A 22,461-nucleotide genomic window follows, 5' to 3' on the forward strand; every position below is an offset into this window, starting at 1 on the left:
CGACCCATCGTATCATTTTCCTTTCCAACAGGAGATCGGTTAGAGTCAATCTTCTAGTCTCGAGAGGTTCCTTTCAGAAGGGGGGAGAGAGAGAGGGGGTAACATGAGACCGAAAAAATATAAGGACTTGTTTAGTTCACCCTCAAATCCCAACTTTGGTAAGAAGATTCCCCATCACATCAAAGTTGCGGTACATGCATGGAGTACTAAATGTAGACGAAATTAAAAACTAATTGCACAGTTTTATTGTACTTTGCGAGACGAATCTTTTGAGCCTAATTAGTCAATATTTGGACAATAATTCACAAATACAAACGAACGCTACAATGTTGCTATAGTAATTTTAGCACCTCAAATTTGAGCAACTAAACAAGGCCTAAAAGGAAAAGGAAAACAGAGGCGATGAGGTCAGGGTCGTGGACAACGTGTGAGACAAGGAAGGAAGAGGAGGACTACGAACAGGTAGCAGCAGTACACCCCAGGCGACTCGATCGATGAAGATGGTGTGATGACCAGACCTACCAACTGGCTGGTGCGTGAGCCACAGCTGACTGACTAAACGTGCACCATCCGTTAGTTTCCAAGTACTCCTACTATTCAGGTTGCCATTGATCGATCGGAGCTGCAGGTCGTAACCGCGCGCAAAGATGGTGTTGACAGGTTGACACAGTGCGACAATTGTAATACAATACGACTAGTGGTGATGGATGAGATGGATGGACTAGCAATTACTACTCTTATACTGTGTATTGTTTGTACTTATGATTATTTTAGAATATATTTATTACGAATCCAACCATATAAATTTTACATTATAAAATAAAAAATTAATAGTTAAATTATTGTTAAAGATCGTAAAGTTTGAATTTTGACAAATAAAAATGGAGGGAGTATTGCTAAGTGACAGGGACAGCGACAGATGCTGACTGCTGAGTGATGTTTTCAGTGTGTTAATTTGGGCATGTGTTCCACGCGATTCTTTGAGAGAGAGAGAGAGAGAGAGCTGTTATGGTAGTATACTAGTAGTGCCACGCGTGCGGAGGTACTTGCCGTCGTCAAGCGAAGCTACCCGGCCGGCACTTCGCCTTGGCTAGCTGCTCCTACTTGTTCAAGAAATATAAAAACTAACAACGCGTAGACTCGACTTGTGCGGCGCGTTTTAGTTATGTGAATGAATGATTCGTTGGTCGTGCAAGTGCATGCGTCGTCGTCACCAATCTCTCTGGTGGCCCATTTATTTCAGGCCCATTTGGAGAGTGATGAGCCCGCCCAACCCACCGCAACTAATAACTTTTAGGGAGAAGCCCACCCAGCCCACCAAGAAAGAGGGCCCGCCCAACGTAGTAGACTAGTGAGTGGTAGTTAATTAATGGCGGCGTGTTCCTGTCCCGTCCCCGTCGGCCGCGCGGCTCTGCTGCTGCAGCTGCCCCCGCCTGCCTGCCTCGAAGCTTCTCGCCTCCTCCACCCGTCCCGTCCCCTTCCCCTCCACCGCGCCTCCTCTCCCTCCCACCGCTCGCGCCAAGCTAGGTTTGATTCCTAGCCACTTTTAGGATCGGATCAGATTTTCCTCTCCGCCCGATTCGATTTCACCACGACGAGGTAACTCTTATCTATCTTACTACCAGTTCCATTCCATTGCAATCCCACTCATCTGATCTGATCTCCTACCCGGCGCTGTTCGCTCGGCGATCCGCTTTGCCCCCGTTAGCTAGCGTAGAGTACTGGGATTTGCCTTGCCTGCCCCCATGGATTTGTTTGATTCTAGTTACACGCGGTGCGCGGGTTTTGCTCCCTTTCAACTCAGATCGCCTTTCCCTGACACTCGTATAGCCTGGCTCTCCCGGCAGCATTTGTCTTCAGTAGTTATATATGCCCCGAATCCGTCCGATTCCTCCTGCTTCCTCTGATTTAGCCTTCTAGGCAAGGTACTGCCAGCTTCAGATCTCTGTGGCTCTCGATTCACCGGAGCAGTCAGCTGGGGATTTCCCCATTTCCAGTGTACTAGTAGCGACTACTTCCTGTTTGCTTCCTCCACTCCTTAAAACAAGCGCGGCAACATTTTTTGGTTCATTATCCTATATATAGGAAGCGCTGATAGAGTAGCTAATTGCAACTGATTGCAGCCTTTGGACTTCGGTGGTGGGTGACCGAAAGCTCCCCTCCCGTTTTCAGGGTCACAGAACTAATGACTTCCTAGTTCCCTATTAACCAGTGGTGGATTACTATGCTATCCCTATTAACCTTTTTTTACTCGTTTTGGGCATTGCCACGCTCTCTAGTTTCCACCTGTAATGAAATGAAGGTAGAGTAGTGAGTAGTGACAGGGAACTCTGAAAACAAAAGGGCCTGAAACTTGCTCAGTTCTTCACACTCATCCGGCCACCTGTATATATGAACCAAAAACTACTAGAAACATGGAAATGTACATCTTCCTTTCTACCTCTGATAATGCACTCTGGGGAATGCTATTACTCGATGGGAATATAGTAAGAGCCATGGAGCTCCTGGCCCTCCAGTACTAGTACATACTGACATGATGGATGCCAAAACAATTCTTTTGCAGTAAACATTCCGATTGCTTTGACTGAGTGCCTTATTTCTCGAAATAGCTATCGTTGATGGTACTGTCGTGGAGCAGGCTGCCTCTATCATTTGTTCAGTCTGGTGGTGTTATCTTGAGAAGACAGAATACAGGAGTCGAATCCAATGAGTTATGCCTGTCTTCATCGTGGTTAACCAACAGTGGCAACTGCTTGTAGGTAGCGTTCCTGAGAAACAAAATATTGTAGATGTTAAATCCCAATTCAGAACTAACAAATTTTATAGATATATAGGGTGGCATGTACAGAGAACGAATATGTTGAAAATTGGCTGTCGCTGCGAATAGCATACATCAACCTGGCAGTATTTATTGAAAATTACAGTCAGATTCTTGTTTCGATGCATATACTTCGTGTTGCTGACAATTGTGGCAATTTTCATCTCTTTCAGCTAATATCATTCCGAGAACACCCAATATGGCGGCAAATGTTGGGGAATCGACAAGCGGCAGCAGCAGTGGCGCTGATGCTGGGGGTAGCTTCGAGTGCAACATATGCTTCGAGCTGCCACAGGAGCCGATCGTAACGCTCTGTGGCCACCTCTTCTGCTGGCCATGCCTCTACAAGTGGCTGCGCATCCACTCGCACTCGCCAGAGTGCCCAGTGTGCAAGGCTGTCGTCGAGGAGGATAAGCTCGTTCCCCTGTATGGCCGTGGCAAGGACCGTGTTGACCCAAGGTCAAAGAACGTCCCAGGGGCTGACATTCCCAACCGGCCAGCTGGGCAGAGGCCTGCAACAGCTCCGCAGGCTGATCCTAACAACCACTTCCCCAACGCCAACCCAAACCCGTGGTTCATGGGCGGAGGCATCCCGCTGGCCAATGCGCGGTGGGGGAACTACACATTCTCAGCCGCATTCGGGGGTCTGTTCCCGCTGCTCAGCTTCCAGGTGCATGGGTTCCCTGATGCAACAGCCTATGGTCAGCCGGCTGGGTTCCCTTATGGGTATGGCCACGGCCACGGGCATGCGTTCCACGGTGGGCACGCTGGACATGCTCATGCCGCAGCTCCCCAGCACGGGCCGCATGGGCAGCAGCAGCAGGCGGATGTGTACCTGAAGGCGCTTCTCATCCTGGTTGGATTTCTCGTGATCGCAAGCCTCATCACGTTCTAGGCTTGCTTGTTGGTGTCATATTGCTGGTCAGCCTTGCTGGTAATAAGTGGGAGATACAGACAATTGCCGATTCTGATGTTGTTGTGTGCATTTACCTAGCTTTGCCTCCATACACGACTAAATCTGAATTGAGTGGTGCGTTTGCATGGAAGTGTTGATAGAGAAATTCGTGTACATACTGTTTGGATGTGGTCCTGTGGAGCACCTACAGGTATACTGCGGTTTTGATTATACAATGAATAATTTGGAACCTCTGTAACTCTGTTTGTTTGAATGGAATGTAGCAAGGACATTTTACCCTGCGTGTATGCCCCTTGTACTTTGGATATCTGTAAGTTGAACATTAGGCAAATGGTCATGACTTGTTTGGTTTGAACTTTGAAGAAGGAATCAAACTTATCCTGTCTAAATGCAATTTGAAACTGAATGCGGCCAAAAGCTTCAGTTGAGTTGGAGCAAATTTCTGCTGCTACTAGGAGGAGGGAGTTTGGTTAATGGGCCCTCACCGTACGGTTGGGCTGGTCTTGGGCCTCCAAAATGGAACGGAACGGAACGGGATGGGATGGGGATTCAAACGGGCAAGGGAACCGCAAAGCGCAGTAGTAGGAACTGAAAAGCAAGCGGGTGTCAGTGTACTGGAGGGAGCACGTGTCGACCTCCCATTGCGTTCCTGCTCTCCCCTCCCGCTTCTTTACCATCCCCACTCCCCCGATCCCACCCACTCTACTCCTCCCACTTCTCCGATCGATTCGAGGCCGCCGCGGCTCCGCGAAGCGGAAGAAACCCTAGCCGAACCCACCGGAGAGGAGAGGGGAGGAGAGGCGGAGCATCAAGCATGCCGCGCCGGCATGTGTCGCTGCCCGACGCCTTCAAGCTCGTCCTCGGCAAAGGTTGATTTGGTTGGGTCCTCCGATTTTGCTTCCAAATAATCCCCCCGCTAACCCTCCATGTCACTGCTGCTGCATGTGCGATTCTGTTTGTGAGCAGACCAGGACCAGTGGCCTCCGGCGGCTACCCTCATCGTCGCCGCCTACTACGGCGACATCCGCCGCCTCAAGGGTACGTGCGTAAACCCCTTAATTCCTCCCTCCACCACGGCTCAAGATTTTTGCCTTTTTTATTCCCCAAAAAAAGGATTTTGCCTTTTGCGTGCTCTGGATCTCTCTCTCTCTCTCTCTCTCTCTCGGTATCTACAGTAGTAGGGAAATATGTTTGGATTCCATCTCTGTGTTACTGCATTATAGGGTTTATTTAATCATTACACTGATCGATGCATGTACTGGGACTTAATTTGAAGCACCTAGCTCAGTAGATCTCTACCGAATGAAATGAAAAAATTGTTAACTGTGTACAGATGTCTTTCTTTTGCTCATATATGCTTGCAAATCGACTTGTCCTGCTACAAAAGCTGCTTGATTTTGCTACCTAAAGCTGTGGATGCTCAACTCGGTCTCGTTCATCTCATCATTTGAATAAAAACGGGATTTTGTAAACAAAATGCTAGTGTTTCCTGCTTTATATGCTCCTACCATGACCCATTCCTAAAATATCCCTCCTTTTCTGTCTGTTTTCTTCATTCTTTTGATAACTGAAGAGATTGCAAAGAGCATGGACGTCGAGGGGAAAGGGCTTCAGGAGACCCTGGCCCATGCCAACTTCCTCGGCACGTACGCCCTCCACGCCGTCTGTGACAGCGGCAACATGCCTACCCTTCAGTATCTGGTCGAGGACCTCAACATGGACGTCAACAAGCCTGACACTATGGGAGGTGAGCTGCCATATAATGCACATGTTTCTATTCACTTCCTGCAAATTTTACTCTTTGAGGTGACCACATTCTCTGATTTCGTTTGACTTAAACCGTATGGGATGTGTGCTCTTTTTCCTAGATTTGACGCCAGCAATGCATGCCGTGTTATACGGGAAACTTCCTGCCTTGAGGTTTCTTGCTGATCATGGTGCTAATCTGCATCAACAGCCTAAGGGAATTACTCTTCTCCATGCAGCTGCAGAGGGAGGTATGAAAATAAACAATGCTTGACCGCTGATGTGTTCGTAGGATTTGGACATGATTATTGTTCATTTGCCACCTGTTTCTTCCTGCTCAGTCCTTAACTGTGGGAAACGTTTGTCCTTTCCTAAGTGCTGCAATTTGCTTTTGATGGAAATTCTGTAGTTGTTACCATCGTCTTGTTTCCTTTTTTTTTTATGTTGTAAATACCTTCCAGCATCATAATTTGTATATGATAGAGCGACTTTACCTTAGATGTAAATGGTGCTGTTATTGTACGATTATTTGTCCAAGGACTATGCTTGCCTATATGAGAAAAATGCTTCTACCTTATGGTTCTAGTCGATCAGTGGAGGATCCAGGGCCATGGCTGCAGCCCTGGTCCAAGGCAAGAGAAACAATGGAGATCCATGACAAATTATACAGATATGAAAGGTGTAAAAGACTTGATCTCGTATTAATATTGGATCAGCCCGGGGCCTAGCCTATTCCTGGCTCCACAACTTGTCTTAGTCCTGTACTTTTCCTGCTATAAGTTAAAACAAGCCCCACTTATTCACGAAAAAAAAAAACAAGCCCCACTTTATGAGCTGTTGATATCAATCAACATGTGCATGTTAATTTGTCTTCAGGAACTGCTCTTCATGTTTGTCATAGCAGTTCACATTTTGTGCCCTCAATTATGTAAAATTCCCTGTTCATCATCTAGGTATCTTCGATCGTAGCATTGTATTTATTCAATTAATTTATGTATCTTCCATCAAGATAATTTTTTTTTCATGTGTTTTGTTCTAGCCACTGAAGCTAGCTTTATCTTTGCTTCGAAAAAAGTTCCCTTTCTGTGGATGATTTGTTAAGCTACTAGGATAACCATAAATTCCCATGTATTTCCTTCAGGAACTGTGAACTAAAAAATCTTTGCTCTAACTATTAAAACTCTGTTGCCTAGGAACCGTTTATTTATTATACATCACTATGACCATCTGTTTTTCATACGTTTTGCCAGGGCGGCCTGAAATATTCAAATTTCTGCTTTCTAGAGGAGCTCGTGCTGATGTGGAATCAACTTCCCCGTTAACTTCCTTCACGCCACTGTTCCTTGCTACTTGTGGAGGATATGCTAGTATTCTGGAGATTTTATTGGAGCAAAATGCAGATGTAATATGCTAACTACACTACTTTTATTCTGACAGCTCTCAAATTCAGTTCTGTTCTATTTTGTCCTGAAAGCTGCATGGTTCGCTACTCTCTTCCATTTTCTGTATTCTCATTTTCTCAGAGCTTTTGATGTGTGAGCCATCCCAGATATGGGTAACTGGACACCAAGGCATAAGCAGTTCTGAGGTAGAATAAACAAATGAGAGCACATGAGGAACATATAACCTACATCCTTCCCTTTTGCCCTTAACCCCCCCTCCCCCCCCCCCCCCCCCCCCTCCTCTCTCATTCTCTAGCGTCTGTCATTATTTTGGCATTAATTCAATTTTCTTTTGGTTCTTTCAGCCGAACGTGCATATGGGTGATCAAGTTACACCTATAAGCTTCGCATTAAGACACTCTTCTGTGCCTTGTTTGAAGCTATTGGTTCAGGTAAGTTGCTATCTGTATATCGACTGCAACAGGATTATTCTGTCTGTGGTAGTCATCATATTGTGAGGAAAGCGTATGATTGGTTTGTCTTCTTTAATTACATTTGGCAGGCTGGAGCTGATGTGAATGGTTTTGGATCTTATAATCCTTTGGCAAAAGCTGCAAAGAAAGGTTTAACTGAAGCTATCAAGTGCTTGTTGGAAGCTGGTGCAGATCCAAATGTTCCTGACTCAGTAAGAACTCGATTTTGTCGCATCAGTGCATCACTCTAGCGATATGCTTGGCTTTATATCTCCAATAGCACTGTCTGATACACATACACAACACTTGGATGATGTAATACACAACTATGATGCCATGCAGTGTCTGGAAATTTCTCTTATTGTGGTAAAAGTCTATATGTTAAAAGTAAATAATAGGCTGTGGCTTGACTGCTCACTTACCTTTTTTCTGCATAATTATTTTGGCATGTCTTCTGTTATGATATGTGAAGTATATATAGATAGTTGTGACACAGTAGGCTTACTTATTCTGTTCTGATTGTAGTGAATTAACAAATTTGTGCATTGGTGTATGGGATGAATTTAGAAGTGCTTGTGTTCTGGACTAGCAGTAGTAGGTACTTGGTCAGGCAATTAATTTGATGCTGTTCATGGTTTGGTATTGGTTGTACAGGGAGCATAATTCTTCTAAACATGGTAGCATTTAATTGGGAAGGGCCGCTTTGTTTTTTTTCTCTTTTAATTTTTGCTTCCCTCAATTTGTTTGTTTGCTCAACAGTTTGGCAGACTGCCAATAGAGTTGGCCGCTGAATATGGTACATGGGAAGACGTTGAGCTTCTATTTCCTGTCACTTCCAAAATTCCAACAGTGGCAGATTGGAGTGTTAATGGAATAATTAGTCATGTGTACCTGGAAGTCATGCAACTCCAGGTATGCCTTTTTAACAATATCATGCACCTTTTCAGTAAAAATAATAGATATCATGCATCTTCAGCACTTCTTGTCCAAAATCACTCCCTGTTCAATGTTGGTGATAACATATAGTGCAAGAACTCGAGAAATTAGTGTTTTTTTCCATTGAACATCGATTGCGTTATGCATGTTTGTTTGCTGCGTGATGCATCTGCATTGCTCCTTAAACTCCTTTCCTGGATGGCTATTTGATTGAATGATGCTTTCTTGTATAGATCATTTAGTTCAAATGGTGATTCCTTATTGTTAAGGACTTAAGGCAATGCATTCATAAAACATGTTTCTCATATTCCGTAAGGTAGTGTTTGGTTCTGGGGTCGAAGTGGGTCGGCTAACCCACTTCGACCCATGTTTGGTTGGAGTAGAGGTGGGTTGGGTTCGTCCCAGATAGGGAATATTCCCCCAATATCCGGGTTCAACTCATCCCTCTAAATTGGTGGGATCCCTCCGACCCACTTGAACGGCGTCAGCTCCGTCTTCTTGTTCGTGCGCGCGAGGACGGCGGAGCCGTGTGGGTGCGGGCGTAGCGGACACGGGCGCAACGGAAGATGGTGCGGCGGCGGTGGCGGCTAGCACGGTGGCAGCTAGCGCGGCAGGAGGTGGTGGCTGGGGTGGAGAGGGGCTGGGCGAGGCGGGGTCATCAGGCGGGCGGGGAGGAGCGGCGCCGGGCCGGGGAGGACCGGGCCGTGGAGGTGCGCCGCCGGCCAGGGAGGAGCACCGTCGGGCCGGGAGGAGTTGGGCCGGGAGGAGACGAGGCGGGGAGAAGCCGGCGAGCGGGAGGAGCTAGGAGAGAGGGGGTGCGAGGTAGAAGAGGGGAAGGAGGAAAGAGAGAGAGAGGGGATGACAGGTGGGCCCCGCAGCTGACAGGTGGGGCCCACAACTAACGGTGTTAGAAGGACATCCATCCTAACCCTCTCAACCTTCTCAACCAAACACGGGACTGGGTCCAACCCATCCCTCTTCACCCCTCTCATCCAAACAAGAGATGGGTCGGCTCCAACCTAAAAAAGTGGGTTAGCTCCAACCCAACCCACATGGTCCCAAAACCAAACATACCCTAACTTCACCTTAGGCCACCTCCAACAATTGAGCTAGCACACTAGCTCTAAGCTTGTCCATCTCATAAAAATGATAGCTAGGAGATAACTTCTCCAGTGGTTTGTCTCATAGCACATTGCTCAAAGCATCTTGGGTCATACATCCTCTCTCACATCCATAAAGTTTGGGGTCCACTTTCTTTCTATGAGCTATCTCTTGAAGAAGAGATAGTACACTCTCTCTCTCCTTGCCTTCTATCTCTTCCATGTATGCAACATGATAAGTTGAACTCCTATGAGGTAGCTGTGGTGGCATTGTTGGAGGAGGTCTTAATGACTTGTTACACCACTAGTTTTCTACATGCATTGGATGCTTGGACCTATTTCTGACTCAATTTATTGTGGGTTGATTAGGATGATGAGTTTGTCAAAAAGAAAAAGTCTGAGCTGAAAAGACAAGGAACTGATGCTTTTAGGAATGAGGATTATTTAAAGGCATTAGAGTTCTACACACAGGTATATTCTTAGACATCATTTTCATTTGGAGGTCCATTGATTGCAGGTCTGTCTTTGTCTCATAGACTCCATGTATGGTCTCTGTTCATCTTGATTCCCTTTCCCTTCATTTATGTGATCTTACTATTAGTTGACTTCAGTGATGCATGAACGTTCTATCATTTTACAATTTCCCCAGTTACCTCTTTATACTACCCATGTTACTCTTTACAAAGTTTAAAATCATTGTTGCAATACAAGAAACCTGCTCCCATTTCATTGGGAGGAATTCTATTGAGTTGCTCTTTTACCCAGCATTGCAATTTTGGCCATCTTACCCAAGGAGCAAATGGCAATTTGTTGGTCTAAATTAACTGGTATTTCTGGTATGTGGCAACTAAGGAAAATTTGAAACTGTTTGATTCACTGCAGGCATTGAAGGTTGATCAGTTCGACGCTACATTGTTCTCAAACAGGAGCATTTGCTGGCTTCGCCTGGGTGATGGAATGAAGGCTTTGTATGATGCGATTGAATGCAAAAACCTGCGCCCGAAGTGGGCAAAGGCCTACTATCGCAAAGGAGCTGCTCTGATGTTTATGAAGGTGCAACAACAAAATAGTAGAGTCTGACAAATCTCATTGTTCTTTATGTCTGCTGTTTGAGTTGACTATGCACTCGCCTTCCTCAGGATTATGACAGTGCTTACGATGCGCTGTCCCGTGGCTTGGAATTGGACCCTGAAAGTGAAGAGATGGAGACATTGCTTTGGTAGGAGATCTGATCCATGTTTTCCTCTTTACTTTCATTCAATGATACGAATGTGTCGGATAGTATGTAACTAGCAGCTGATGCTCTACTATGTTTTAAATCAAAAACACCTCAGCTGAGTTTAGCCATCATTCCCTTTGCTTCATGTTCTGATCAACTGGTGGTTGTTGCAGGGAGGCGATGGAGCTGAAGTAGTTACTGCTTGCAAGAAGCTGATGCAAAACTGGAAGCTCTTCAATTTTGTTCTCGTAGATGGATCATGGATATGGACACAAATGCTCTTTTGGATGGTTCCCTCTCTTGTTTACGTCTAGCTGGGTCGCTAGACTTGAAACAAGGACACCCTTTTTTTTTTGTAATGCTCAATTCAGGGAGGGTAGCGAGAGTTTATACCAGCATAGGTCACTAATATCTTGGAGTCGCCTCAGATACAGCATTCTCATGTCCTGTTTGTGTACGGTAGCATGCCATTGCAAGTGCAGTGTTTGATGAAGCCGTTAACTGAAGATCAATGTCACAAATGCTTTGACAATTGAAACGCATGTCCAGCATTCAATCCCAGTAATGTTGCTTAGTTGGAGCAAACTACCAGCAGGAAGTGTGACAAACCGTAGCCTTGCGGGAATTTTCAAACATTGCACTGTGCCTCCTTCAGCTGAGACAAATTCACAGAAACGTTTTCAAATTGAGTACTAGTCTACATGGCTAACTCCCATCCAAATATTCTAATATAGTGCTTGATAATAATGAGTAAAACAAAGAATAACAGCAGCAGCAGCAGGTGATCATATACCAATTCCTGGACCCTAAGTAACCATTACTTTACAATATGCTGCTTAAATCACAAGCTTTTACACGTATAGTATAGTGTGTTTCATCTTTACAAGATCCTTTTTTACCCTATCACCCCCACCACCTACACTATATTACATTTCCTGCTATACCTCCAATCTGTGTCGAATTGAAACTACAGGCTACGACCCAATGCTCCTTTTAGGCATATATGTTATTCACCCAGCCAAGCCAGGTGTTACAAATGTTCAGAGGTATGGCATTCAGGCCACAAAATCATGCAGAAGAGGTGATTGCTCGAACCGTTGCCGTTGATCCATCTGGTTCATTGATTCATAGTCTGAAGACGCGACGCTCACACCGAGAGGAGCGGTAGCGTTGTAGATGTCATCGTCTCCGACACCAGGAAAGCTCTGCTGGGCATTAGGAACTGAGAGGCTGCTGCTGGAGTGCTGCAAGCCCAGTGTCAGCGATACGTTGCCGTTTCCATATCTCCCAAGCTCTGCCAGGTGGTAGGCCATGAACCGGGCGTTCTCATCTTGATGATGTGCGACGGCGTTGTGTAGGAGGAGGCCACCATCCGCTTCGTTCGATCGTTGGTCTTTCAGCATCAGGTTCATGAAGCTGTCGTCAGGGTTGGGCTCGTTCTGGAATCCAACAGGTGCTCCGCCAATGTTCATAGTCCCTATGCTGGCTCTCGACTCGCTCAGCTGGCTGCTCTCACAAACTCGAGGTGTAGAGCTTTTCAGGTCCTCCTTGTCTTCAGAAGATGCCATTTTGCCCTTGCTTCTTGGCGCATTGTCAGAGGAAGAGTTGGAGTCTTGCTCGATATCTCCAATCTCGTCTTTGTACATGTCCTCAATCATCGGTTTCCAAAGACGGACACGGGCATTGATGAACCAATTTGAAATCTGGAGAGACATGAAAGTATAGTCAACAGATAGAACTCTTAAATAAATGAAAATATAGGGCCTTAATCTAGTACAAATATGAGATATATTCCTGGTGAACATGCATCAGTAAAATCATTGAAGTAGCAACAGTTCAATGACAGGAACGTCAGAGGCCAGAATAACAATTATGCTGAACAGCCTCTGGAATTTGAGTACAGGTTTGAGGCGCAGCAATCAGCATAACTATTTCTGCCATCGGAACATAAGAGATGGGTCAGGAAACGATGAATAAGAAACATTACCTGACTCCTTGTCAAGCCTGTTTGCCTTGCTAGCATCATTTTTTCAGAGTCTTTAGGGTACCTGCAAAACAATGTCATGACAAATGATGAGGAACAAGGAAAAAAAAGAACAGAAGGAATATTGGATAAAGCGCCACAGGGGAAGCAGCTTACGGGTGAAGGAAATGCTCAAAGAGCCAAGCACGAAGAATGGTAACAGAGTTTTCAGGAAGCCCTCTCTGTGGCCTCCAAGCATTTTGTGGAATCATGCCATACTGTTGGAAAGCTCGTTGTTGCCTTAGCTGCTGATCAATGTACCGTAGACGAGTTAATTTGCCCTCCTTTCCAGATGAATTTTCCTCCTCACCAAGCTTCTTCCTGATGACATTGATCTGATCATTGATAGCATCCTTCAGGCACCGGAAGTGTCGTGAGATTGTCTGGAGGGCAACTGCAGTGTAAGGCTTGGCAGCTCCAGGCCCAGCTACCACATCAAAAGATGAAACCACACTTTGCATTTGGTGGTAGTAGTGCTTGTACTTCCGGTCCACCTAAAATATATTTACCAGCATTAAATAAACACTACGTCCAAAATCTTAAAGGATGAACCAGGATGAAACGCTACGTTTTTTAAACTCGACCTAATCATTTAGATATAGACCTTTTTGTGTACTAAAAATGAATTGACGCTGATTGTTGGAGTTTATTTCAGAAGAAAAGTGCATGATAGCAGACAGACAGTGTCACCCACCTCATCCAACATAGCCATCAGCTTCGCCATCTTGTTCTGAAGCTCTTGCTTCTCAGCAGTAGAAAGCTCAGGTGCTGCATTGGCAGCAGACTCCTGCGGATTAGAGCCCTCACTTTTTGCCCCTCCCTCGGTCTCTTTGCCATCTGTTTTTCCAGCTTCGACTTGTTCTTTCTGAGCTTTCTGCTTAATATTCTTCCAAACGTTCACAACCTCATCAAGCAGTTCTTGTGCTGCTTTCAGATACCTGGAGTTCCGGATTGCACGTGACGCCTCAGACTGCATACTCTTCATTCGGATGTCATCAACTCGAAGACTGTCATGGTAAGAGTGCGGCGACAACATGTCTGGTTTGACAGACCAGTATGGTAAGGAAGGTGCCAGGATTTGTGTGTTGAGGCTCAGAGATAAACCTTGGCCTTGCACTGAGGGAATGTTCGATGAGCTGTGGTTGTTCAGAACACCAAAATCAAGCTGTGCACCATTGTGGGCATCATCATGGATGAGATCAGCTGTGCTGCTTTGTGATCCATCCATCATATGCATCAACATCTCATTTTTCATATCTTTGACTGGACCAAAAGAGCGCTGCCCCTGGTGGGAACCAAGCATGTCGGACTCCCTTGCAGATGAGTCTTGGGACATCACTGAAGGATGGCCAGGGTCAGGCATCTCCATGCAATTCTGCTGAGGATGCAGAATGCCACTGAATTCCGTGTATGGTCCGGAAGTAGAATTGTTCAGATAAAGCAAGTTCCCTAGAGCTGATGGCATAGGATAGGATGCATTGCCCGGGTCTCTTGAGTACATGTTCTGTGAGTCCCTTTCACTACCTGGGCTTGAGTAGTAAGTAGCCATCATACAGTTTTGGCTACTCACTGATCAAGATTACTCCAAGAGATATGTGTATGCAGAACCAACTTGGATATTGACTGATGAATCAAGTTTCAGCAGAAGACCAAAACCATTCACTTACAGCTCGCCTGCAGTTGAATGAAGAGAAGTGGGTCAGGTAAGAAGCCTAAACATAATTCAAGATTTATAAAGGTTTATTCTTTATTGCAGTATCAAAAGGCACCCAAGTTTCATGAAGTAGAGCAGCAAGATGTTAGCAAAGCAGTTCCGTGAAATAGAAATAATGACTGCAACAGAAACTTTGCACGCAAAAGGTTTACCAAAACAACATACTTAGAGGCCGGTCACAAGTGAGATATCAAATAGAAGCCCATGCAAATTTTGCTAGAGAAGTGGGATAATATGAACTGAAATGCAAAGAGCCGCACAGGTGGTCCTCTTCCACTTTTAGATTGGATCAAGAAAGTACTCGGCTTTGTGCACTGCCCGCTATCATGATAAACAAGAATATATGCTTGTGAATTCCATTTGTTATACCGAGATGAACAATTGCGCATCACAAAGAAACCAAAATCAAATGATTGGACTACAATATTTTTAAAACACGGCTGGATATAACCCTGTCTCCATGGAAACCACAGTATCCATTAAGAAAAGTAGAATTGCACGAATAATTTGTCAGAGTCTTGAGAGAGCACTAGTCAATTTTCAGTAATACCTTGTTCAACCAAACTGAGATTCCTCAAAGACGCTTCACCGGTGGACTACCAATACGAACAAGCTTTTTTGATCAATCTGGAAGAAGAGATAAAACTGCTTAGCATCCTAGACCACAGTTAGGATAGAAAAATCTTTGTAGAGACTAATATTTACGACATAAAAGAGGTGAAACCAGGAGAAAACTCCAAGGCAAAAACTTTGCTGTTACAGCTTGTAGTACAGAATAAAAGAAACAGTTAGTTCTGATCAAAACACGTAATATTTCCTTTGCAGAAAGAACACTTGTGGTGCAGTAACTCGAACACGCAGCACAAAAGGGGTAAAAGGAACAGAGCTTTAAGAGCTTGGCATCGAAAGAAGAAAGAGAAACTTCGTAGGATTATGTCGCAAATCCAATTCCAAAGGCTAAACAAGCTCAAATTATTAGCCAAGATACTCAAAGAATGAGTCGGTTGTCAGTTCGAAAAGAGGAGGTAACAAACACAAATTCGAAGGAACGAGACCATGAGTAGTGAATCGAATAAAAGACGAGCATCAGTAGTAGTTAGTAGAGCAAGAAAGGGAAGAACTTTGATGAGCGCATGTCACCTCAAGGTCAAAAAGGAACATCTTTTCTCTTGGGGAGCTTTCGCTTCTACAAGAAAACCCAACACCAGCTTATCATCCGTATCCGACCAAAACCGGCAAACAACGAAAGGAGCTCGATTTTTTCTCCAAATTCAGACAGAATAAACAGCAGCACACCCTACCAACTCTAGTAATCCAAGAAAGCAAGAGCAGCCCGGGAACCGAAAACAGCAAGAGCACCAGAATTCAGAGAAATTTTCATCGGCCAACCGAAGCAAAGAAGAGCTAGACATACATGCAGAGACCAAGCAATTCTTTGCTGCTGCCGCAGCAGGAAGGAGGAGGTGCAGATGGTACGAGAGGCAATAAGAAAATGGGAGGGAAGTCGACCTGAGGGCGGGTTGTGCTCCTCTCATGGGGAGCAGAGCAGGAGCAGGCAACAAGGCAGGCAGGGATTGCCTCCACAGCAGCAAAGCTGATCCTCTTGAGGCTGAGGGGAGAGGGGAGGAGAAGAGGAGAGAAGCGAAGGGGAGGGATGAGAAAGATAATCAATCCTCCCAATATGGGGACAAAATCAGATCCCAGGATTAAAATAACAATTCCAGAAAGAAAAAGGAGCCCCTTCTCTCTTTCCCTCTCCCTCTGCTGCTATAGCTCTGAGCTCCTCTGCAGGCAGGCTGCTCTCCCTCCCTCCTCTCCTCTCCTCTGCTCCTTCCCAAATAAAAAAGGGAGAAGAAGCTGAGCTCGCACCACCCACTAACAACAGCACCAAATACGGAATAATGGTGCCTCAAAAAGAAATTGTTTTTCCTCCTCCTATTCATTAATTGGTTGTTGTTGGGCTGAGCAGGATTATACTGGCTTTAACTAACCTCTCCCCCTTCCTACTGTTTGCAGCTTGGAGTTATTTGCTGGTGTAACCACCACAGGAGTAGGAGCCTTCGGCGGCTACTTGCCGAATTGTTTCTTTACGACAAAGTCTAGGCATCTCCCTTGTGCTGTCAACTAGGTTAGAACTGGATTTGGAAGTGTGTTATGCGGTAAAAATCCAGGCTTTGTTTCAGATGAAAACCTGTTGTTGATGGCATTGCTAGTGCATCTGGCTTTTGGGGGTTGGGTTTGATGCCAGCTAGCTGATGGGGGAGGATACGCAGAATCATGAGACCATTTGAGGACAAAGGCATGGAGGCAAGGGGATTCATCACGTGTGACATCAACGCCCCAATGAGAGAACCCCAAAACAATTAGTGGTGGGGCCCATCCCTCTCCTCTTCCTTTCCTTTGCTTGGGTCATTGGGTGGTTCATGTGGTCCACGAGCTTACGCGATGGCACGGGTCCACCAACCAAACCAAACCAAACCTCCTCATTTCCTCTGCACCAAATTGCAGAGCTGGCTTATTAGCTGCCTGGTTGCGCAATATTGATGCAATGTTGAATCGGAGCAACACCCTAGCAGTAGCAGTAGCAGTAGCAGCTGCAGTGAACATGAACATGTTTAGGCAAAATTTGCATACGCAAAGCGAGTAAATAAAAATGTGTTCACAAGAAAAGAAGTACCATACCTTACCATAATGCTACAACAAGAAAGCCAACATATTCTGCAGTGAACAAGAAAGCTAACATAACATATACAAATAATTAGTAGAGAAGCACAAAAAATTGATGAGCCGAAGGATAATCAATGTCAAATACCCCAAAAGAGGCACCTTTTAGTTCCTCCCCTAACTATTGCATATTTTTTTTCACCAATTTTACCTTGTGTTGAGGTCATACATACGAAATACTAGTACTTTTTCACCCTGTGAACACACATCTTAGCAATGATACCTATATTTAATGACCTTAGTACACCTGAACTGTAACTTGGACATAATCCCGAGGCATCTGAATCAGGACAGGGATAACGCTAATAATTAAGTAGTCTTGCTAACGGTGGTTAAGTTCCTCTCTTCAAATCAAAGGTTGCATTGGGAAGGGCTTGCTGTGCACACATTGAGGTTGGGAGTGGGTGCTGTGGTTAGGGATGGTCAGATGGATGGATGGATGGATGCTCTTCATCTCATCTCCCTAACAACCAGTGGGTGGACCTAATATAAAAACAATCCATCCAGCCTTGTCTTAGACTTTAAATTACAAATCCATCCATCCACCCCCTACCTCTCTACCTGTAGTGAGTGCATGCCTTCCTTTTTATCCTACTGGCTACTTCTACCATCTACTCCCTATCTTTTTTACTTTCCTGTAACAACCCACTAATTAACCCCTTTTCACCTTTTAGCTTGCTTCATTGTGACGAGGATATGTAGCATATTTTAAACATGGCAGTTCAATCAAAATATCTGGTTAAGAGGAGCACAGTTCAAATAAAATTTCTTACAGGAGTTACTATTTTTTAGTTACTCTAACTGTTTCTTAGTTACCTAACCATCACCAGAACAATCAGATCATGAAGAACTTCAGAAAGAAAGAAAAAACAATATAACGTGAACAACCAGAGCTCATGTTTACATCCTAATTGTTTCTTTGGTCCTATTACTTGTCAGAATGAAGGTGATATGATATAGTTATTTGTAGTACTAGAACACATAAAAAAGAGGGGAAACACACAATAATTAAGCAAGTAACCGAATAATATGCAATCTGCTGGATGGAAAATCTTAAGTGGTACCTTGTTAGACAAGAGAAACACATTGATTGGCTGTTTTGTTTTTTCAGGGAAATCCAGTCATCTTACAAGTTGAAGCCAAGTTCAGCAACCATCCCACCATTGATATCTTATTCAAATGAGTGGGCTTAAGATAAAATTATCAGCATGATTATTTTGATCGATAGTTTGTTCTTTGGCTACCTTGGTAAGCTCTCCTCCTTTTGGTGTAACTAATGGCCACTTATGGTATTCCCACAGGCCAGGTGTATTGTATATAGCCAAGAACGTCCATGAAACTGCCAATGAATTTCCAACCATGGTAAATTATATAGTAGAGGGAAATAAATTCCCTCAGATCATAAGGTGCAGCGATAGAATCTAGTTGTCGAAGAGTTATATATACTCTATGGCAGTTACTATGATCTACCTTTTGAAATTGTTGCGAATTAATTTTCGCTGACAAGCTGGATCTATCAACTGATAAGGTGGAAAATATATGTAGGGACTTCCAAAATTGCAATTCCGTAAATTTGCACGAACTTAACACATTATACAGCTCTTTGATTAGCTACTAAGCAGTGCTCATATCGTGGTGACGTGTGGTGATCAATTATTATTATTAGCCACACCACACAATGACAATGGTAGGCGAGTAGGAGTTGCTGTCATGGTCCTTGAATTTAGTGTGGGGGCTCTTGATCTGTTCCTGCTTGCTTACTCAGCCTTCCTCCCTCAACCATTTCTTTTTTCCTAACGCATTTGTATTTGTTATTATATTATATATACTTGTCGTCCTCTTTGATTGCTTTTCAATCACAGAAGCTTCTCTTTGAATTAGGTGTCCCGGGCGTGCCACGTGGCCACCGATTACCGGACAAATCAACCTTGTCAGCTTTTAGTACTATTGTTAGTCTCCGAAACCAATGATTAAATTACTATAAACTTACAAGCTGATCTGGACCTGCTTGTTTGTTTGGTTTCCATGTGCGAAGCAAATCTTGCTCTATGTCTCAGAAAGATCTGCATAAGAATCACAAAAACCTACGCATGAATAATTTAATTGTTGTGGATATGCTTTCTTTTCTTATCCAGGGTTAGTAGCTTACATTTTCACCTTGTATCTACCTGCTGTATATAAAGTTTCAATGTGATGCTAAAAGGGCTTGGACTGTACGTGAACAGAAATCAAATTAATTACGTGAACAGAAAACATTCATCCGTCTAAAGCTTCATACAAATATCTCGAGTGATTCATGGTGTGTAAGTTTGTACATGGCTCCGGTGATGTGTAACACACGGTATAGACAAATTGACATTAAAAATCTCGCGGTAAAATCCAAAGTCCACATAAGATTAACTTAAATTGACTTAACCAACTGGATCACCATCACGATGGTATAAAATATTTTTTTCCATCTTAACCATGTCATCATCCAAACTACCAGCAGTTATATATTGTCACTAAACTATAGTGGCTTGTAGGCCGGAGGATCAGAAGGCTCTAAAGAATGCACTGATTGTGCTCTTATTCTAGGGCACACCTGGACAAACAAGTCTTGTCAAATGCTGATAAAACAAATGCTTTAGTGTTTGTGCCACACAAGCAAGATCCACTTCTTTATTTGGTTGCTATTAATTACAAGGGAAATTTCTTCCCATGGAACTATTATTTGTGTTGTTTAATTCAGCTTGGCATCTCTAGGTGAGGGTATATCCATCCTTGAATATGCAATTATGCAGAGAACAATTAGCTAGGGATCTTAGACTGTGTCAAACACTTAAATATATGTCCAAATTAAACAACATCATGGGGTATATTAAATCTAAAGAAGCGTCATCGAGAGGCTAATCCTATTTCATTTCAAACAGCTTTTTTTTTTATTGCATCCTTCCCCATGGCACCAATTTTAACTTGCTGCGCCTTCATTCTCCTATGTTCCATGTAAGTGTACCTAGCTAGCTAGAGAGGTGAACAAATTAAATGATCCATACATAGTGCAGCTAATAAGTTTGATTCCCCTAAAAACCTTGACAGGGCCTTCATCTATTAATAATAATTTTCATCGACTTTCACCATCTACCATAAATGAACTATATATGATCCAAATAAAGTACATAACAAAAGATATAATTAATCAGATAGAATTGTTTTTAGCTTTATGAAAGGCGAATTGCTATACTTAGACATTGTCACCATCTACTTTGTTCACCTTAAAAATATTTGTGAAAGGGAGATGCAAGCATGAAGCCGGCCAGATCATGAAGGACCTTTTGATGACTCATGATTGGTGCCAGCTACATTCCTCCATCCATCTACATATACCCCTAAGCTGGCAAGTTTTCAGGTGTTAGAACAGCTGCTAGAAAGCAGTACATATCATGGTGCGTGTACATGTCAAATAATCATGGACGAAATGGACCTAACAATTCGGCGTCTCTGTCGGTCGCCAGCGGATGCGGATGCATGCATTTTGGGCACAAAAAATACGTGGAAAAGTTGCCTCCGGATAGAGACCAAGATGACCAGCAGTTCCGGCAACTCTTAGCTAGGCTTATTAGACAAACAGCTAGCTTTTTCGTTGCACCGACGGTGATGGATATGATGCATGTAAACGAATGCATGCAAACGACTGAACCATCAAGCCGACAGCAGCAGGCAGAGCTATCCTTGTTCATACCACACGTACTATACCAGTCAGCCATAAGCCTAGCTAGTAATAATGCAGCTCGATGCATGACCCATGACGAAGGTTTCAGACCCAGCACATCCCTCTCCATCGATCTCTATCTTGTCTCTCTCTCTATTTTTTTTTTGGAACAAGCACATCACGTTATTTAACTATAAATACATGTATTGCATTTCATGGAACTAGAGTAGTTTGCCAGTTTTGGTAAGCTAAAGCAACATAATCGATCGATTTCCTTGCACTTATTTGTAACAGAAAAATTATCTAATAAGCATGTGAGTCAGGAAGATGAGACTTTAGAATATACTACATGCATGCCATTACCCTCAAAGTCAGAAGGCTGCTGCCCTGCATAGATAGCAGCAGTACACTAGGCCTGCATGCCTTGCAAAGGACAAGGAGAAACCCTAGGCGCTTTGCACTTTTACATTGGTCAAAGCTTCCCTCTTTGTGCAGAGCCAGGAAGAAAAGCAGGAACCTAGGCAAGTACAGTATACACAAGGAGGATATGGTGCCACTGTTGCTGTGGCCTGTCAGCATTTACTGCTCAACAAGTTTGCCTTGCCAGTTGCCCATCCATTAGTCTATCACATTTTATCGAAATGTTTAAATACTAATTTAATTAAGGATTAAAGATGAGCTAATTATAAAACCAATTGCACAGATGGAGGCTAATCCGCGAGACGAATCTATTAAACCTAATTAGTCTATGTACTAATTATGCCTCCATCTATACAAATAGTTTTGTAATTAGTCTATATTTAATACTCCTAATTAGTATCTAAACATTCAACATGACAGGAACTAACAGGAAAAAAAAACCAGCCTGCTTGCCAGCCATCTGTCTATGAGTCTGTCCTATCTATGTATCTATCTGTGACTAGTGCTATCATCCATCAATAACCTTCGTAGCCTTTTGGTTGGAGTGGAGCAATTCAATTGGTCTCTTGGTTATTGCACACATTTGGCACGTACCAAAAGTTCCATTTCTATGCGTGAAATCACTTTCAAGCTCTGAGAACAAAACCAGCAATTATAGCAAATCACTCACCAAACAACAAACATTTTCACTCCCGTTTCTACGTTTGAAATTGGCCACCAAACATTTTCAAGCTCTGAGAACAAAACCAGCAAATTCTTTGTTCAAGACATGTATAGGACTTCGAGGAGTATCTACCAGGGCATCCATATGTAGCTTTGATCCACTGGATTAGTATTTTCCTTTTCCTTTTGGAAAATGGTGCCTTGGGTCCAAGGGGCATTTAAAAGCCACAGTTTCAGTTGGTCCAATTAATTATAGCACCTGATGTGAAACCATAGTTTGGTCTGTTTCATTAGAAACCTAATAATTAGGTTGTCTTACTACCTCTCATAAGAACAGTGCATGACCATGCTGTGTATTTCACTTACTTCTTAGAAAAAATAAACCAGAAACCAGAAACAGGGTGCTGCACTGCAGGATAACAGAAAACTTTGGGTGTTATATTTATGTGCTCCCAGACCTTTTGCCAGAAGTCAGTTCAGATGATCAGAGAAAGAAGAGGATGCAGATGCACTAATGCACCCTTGCAGCTTTGCTCTGTTCATGGCAACATTCCGTTATGTTAATGCAGAGGAGTAGGGAAAGGAATTGCAGCAGCTAGCTACAGTATGATCCATTGCAATCTGGCTAGCATTGCA

At 43.8% G+C, this 22,461-nt stretch overlaps 3 protein-coding genes across 7 annotated transcripts; 2 read left to right on the top strand and 1 right to left on the bottom strand.

Moving 5' to 3' along the window:
• The first annotated feature begins 1,379 nt into the window (after positions 1–1,379).
• Positions 1,380–4,021, top strand: LOC117848949 (uncharacterized). Of its 2 annotated transcripts, none has more exons than XM_034730545.2 (2): positions 1,380–1,599; positions 2,992–4,021. In XM_034730545.2, exon 2 carries the CDS (start codon positions 3,018–3,020, stop codon positions 3,711–3,713), a length of 696 nt encoding a protein of 231 aa, XP_034586436.1. In that variant the 5' UTR covers positions 1,380–1,599; positions 2,992–3,017; the 3' UTR covers positions 3,714–4,021. The 2 variants fall into 2 exon arrangements, with proteins under 2 accessions (XP_034586436.1, XP_034586435.1); XM_034730544.2 differs by lacking the exon at positions 1,380–1,599 and adding an exon at positions 1,643–2,759.
• A 341-nt stretch (positions 4,022–4,362) lies between these two features.
• Positions 4,363–11,146, top strand: LOC117848947 (uncharacterized). 2 transcript variants are annotated; one of them, XM_034730540.2, is made up of 12 exons: positions 4,368–4,603; positions 4,701–4,772; positions 5,308–5,481; positions 5,603–5,731; positions 6,731–6,882; positions 7,228–7,314; positions 7,425–7,547; positions 8,095–8,247; positions 9,741–9,842; positions 10,254–10,424; positions 10,511–10,590; positions 10,764–11,146. In XM_034730540.2, the coding sequence occupies exons 1-12, from the start codon at positions 4,549–4,551 to the stop codon at positions 10,783–10,785; spliced, it is 1,320 nt and encodes a 439-aa protein (XP_034586431.1). In that variant the 5' UTR covers positions 4,368–4,548; the 3' UTR covers positions 10,786–11,146. The 2 variants fall into 2 exon arrangements, with proteins under 2 accessions (XP_034586433.1, XP_034586431.1); XM_034730542.2 differs by lacking the exon at positions 8,095–8,247 and having other exon boundaries at positions 4,363–4,603.
• A 207-nt stretch (positions 11,147–11,353) lies between these two features.
• Positions 11,354–16,576, bottom strand: LOC117848946 (BEL1-like homeodomain protein 7). 3 transcript variants are annotated; one of them, XM_034730539.2, is made up of 6 exons: positions 16,319–16,576; positions 14,878–14,954; positions 13,308–14,287; positions 12,731–13,107; positions 12,578–12,638; positions 11,354–12,293 (listed from the first exon to the last, which is right to left on the bottom strand). In XM_034730539.2, the coding sequence occupies exons 3-6, from the start codon at positions 14,163–14,165 to the stop codon at positions 11,646–11,648; spliced, it is 1,944 nt and encodes a 647-aa protein (XP_034586430.1). In that variant the 5' UTR covers positions 14,166–14,287; positions 14,878–14,954; positions 16,319–16,576; the 3' UTR covers positions 11,354–11,645. The 3 variants fall into 3 exon arrangements, with proteins under 3 accessions (XP_034586430.1, XP_034586428.1, XP_034586429.1); XM_034730537.2 differs by lacking the exon at positions 16,319–16,576 and adding an exon at positions 15,837–16,282; XM_034730538.2 differs by lacking the exon at positions 16,319–16,576 and adding an exon at positions 15,742–16,282.
• Positions 16,577–22,461: the final 5,885 nt, after the last annotated feature.

This window comes from Setaria viridis, chromosome 3 (assembly GCF_005286985.2).
Source record: "Setaria viridis chromosome 3, Setaria_viridis_v4.0, whole genome shotgun sequence".
Lineage (NCBI taxonomy): Eukaryota > Viridiplantae > Streptophyta > Magnoliopsida > Poales > Poaceae > Setaria > Setaria viridis.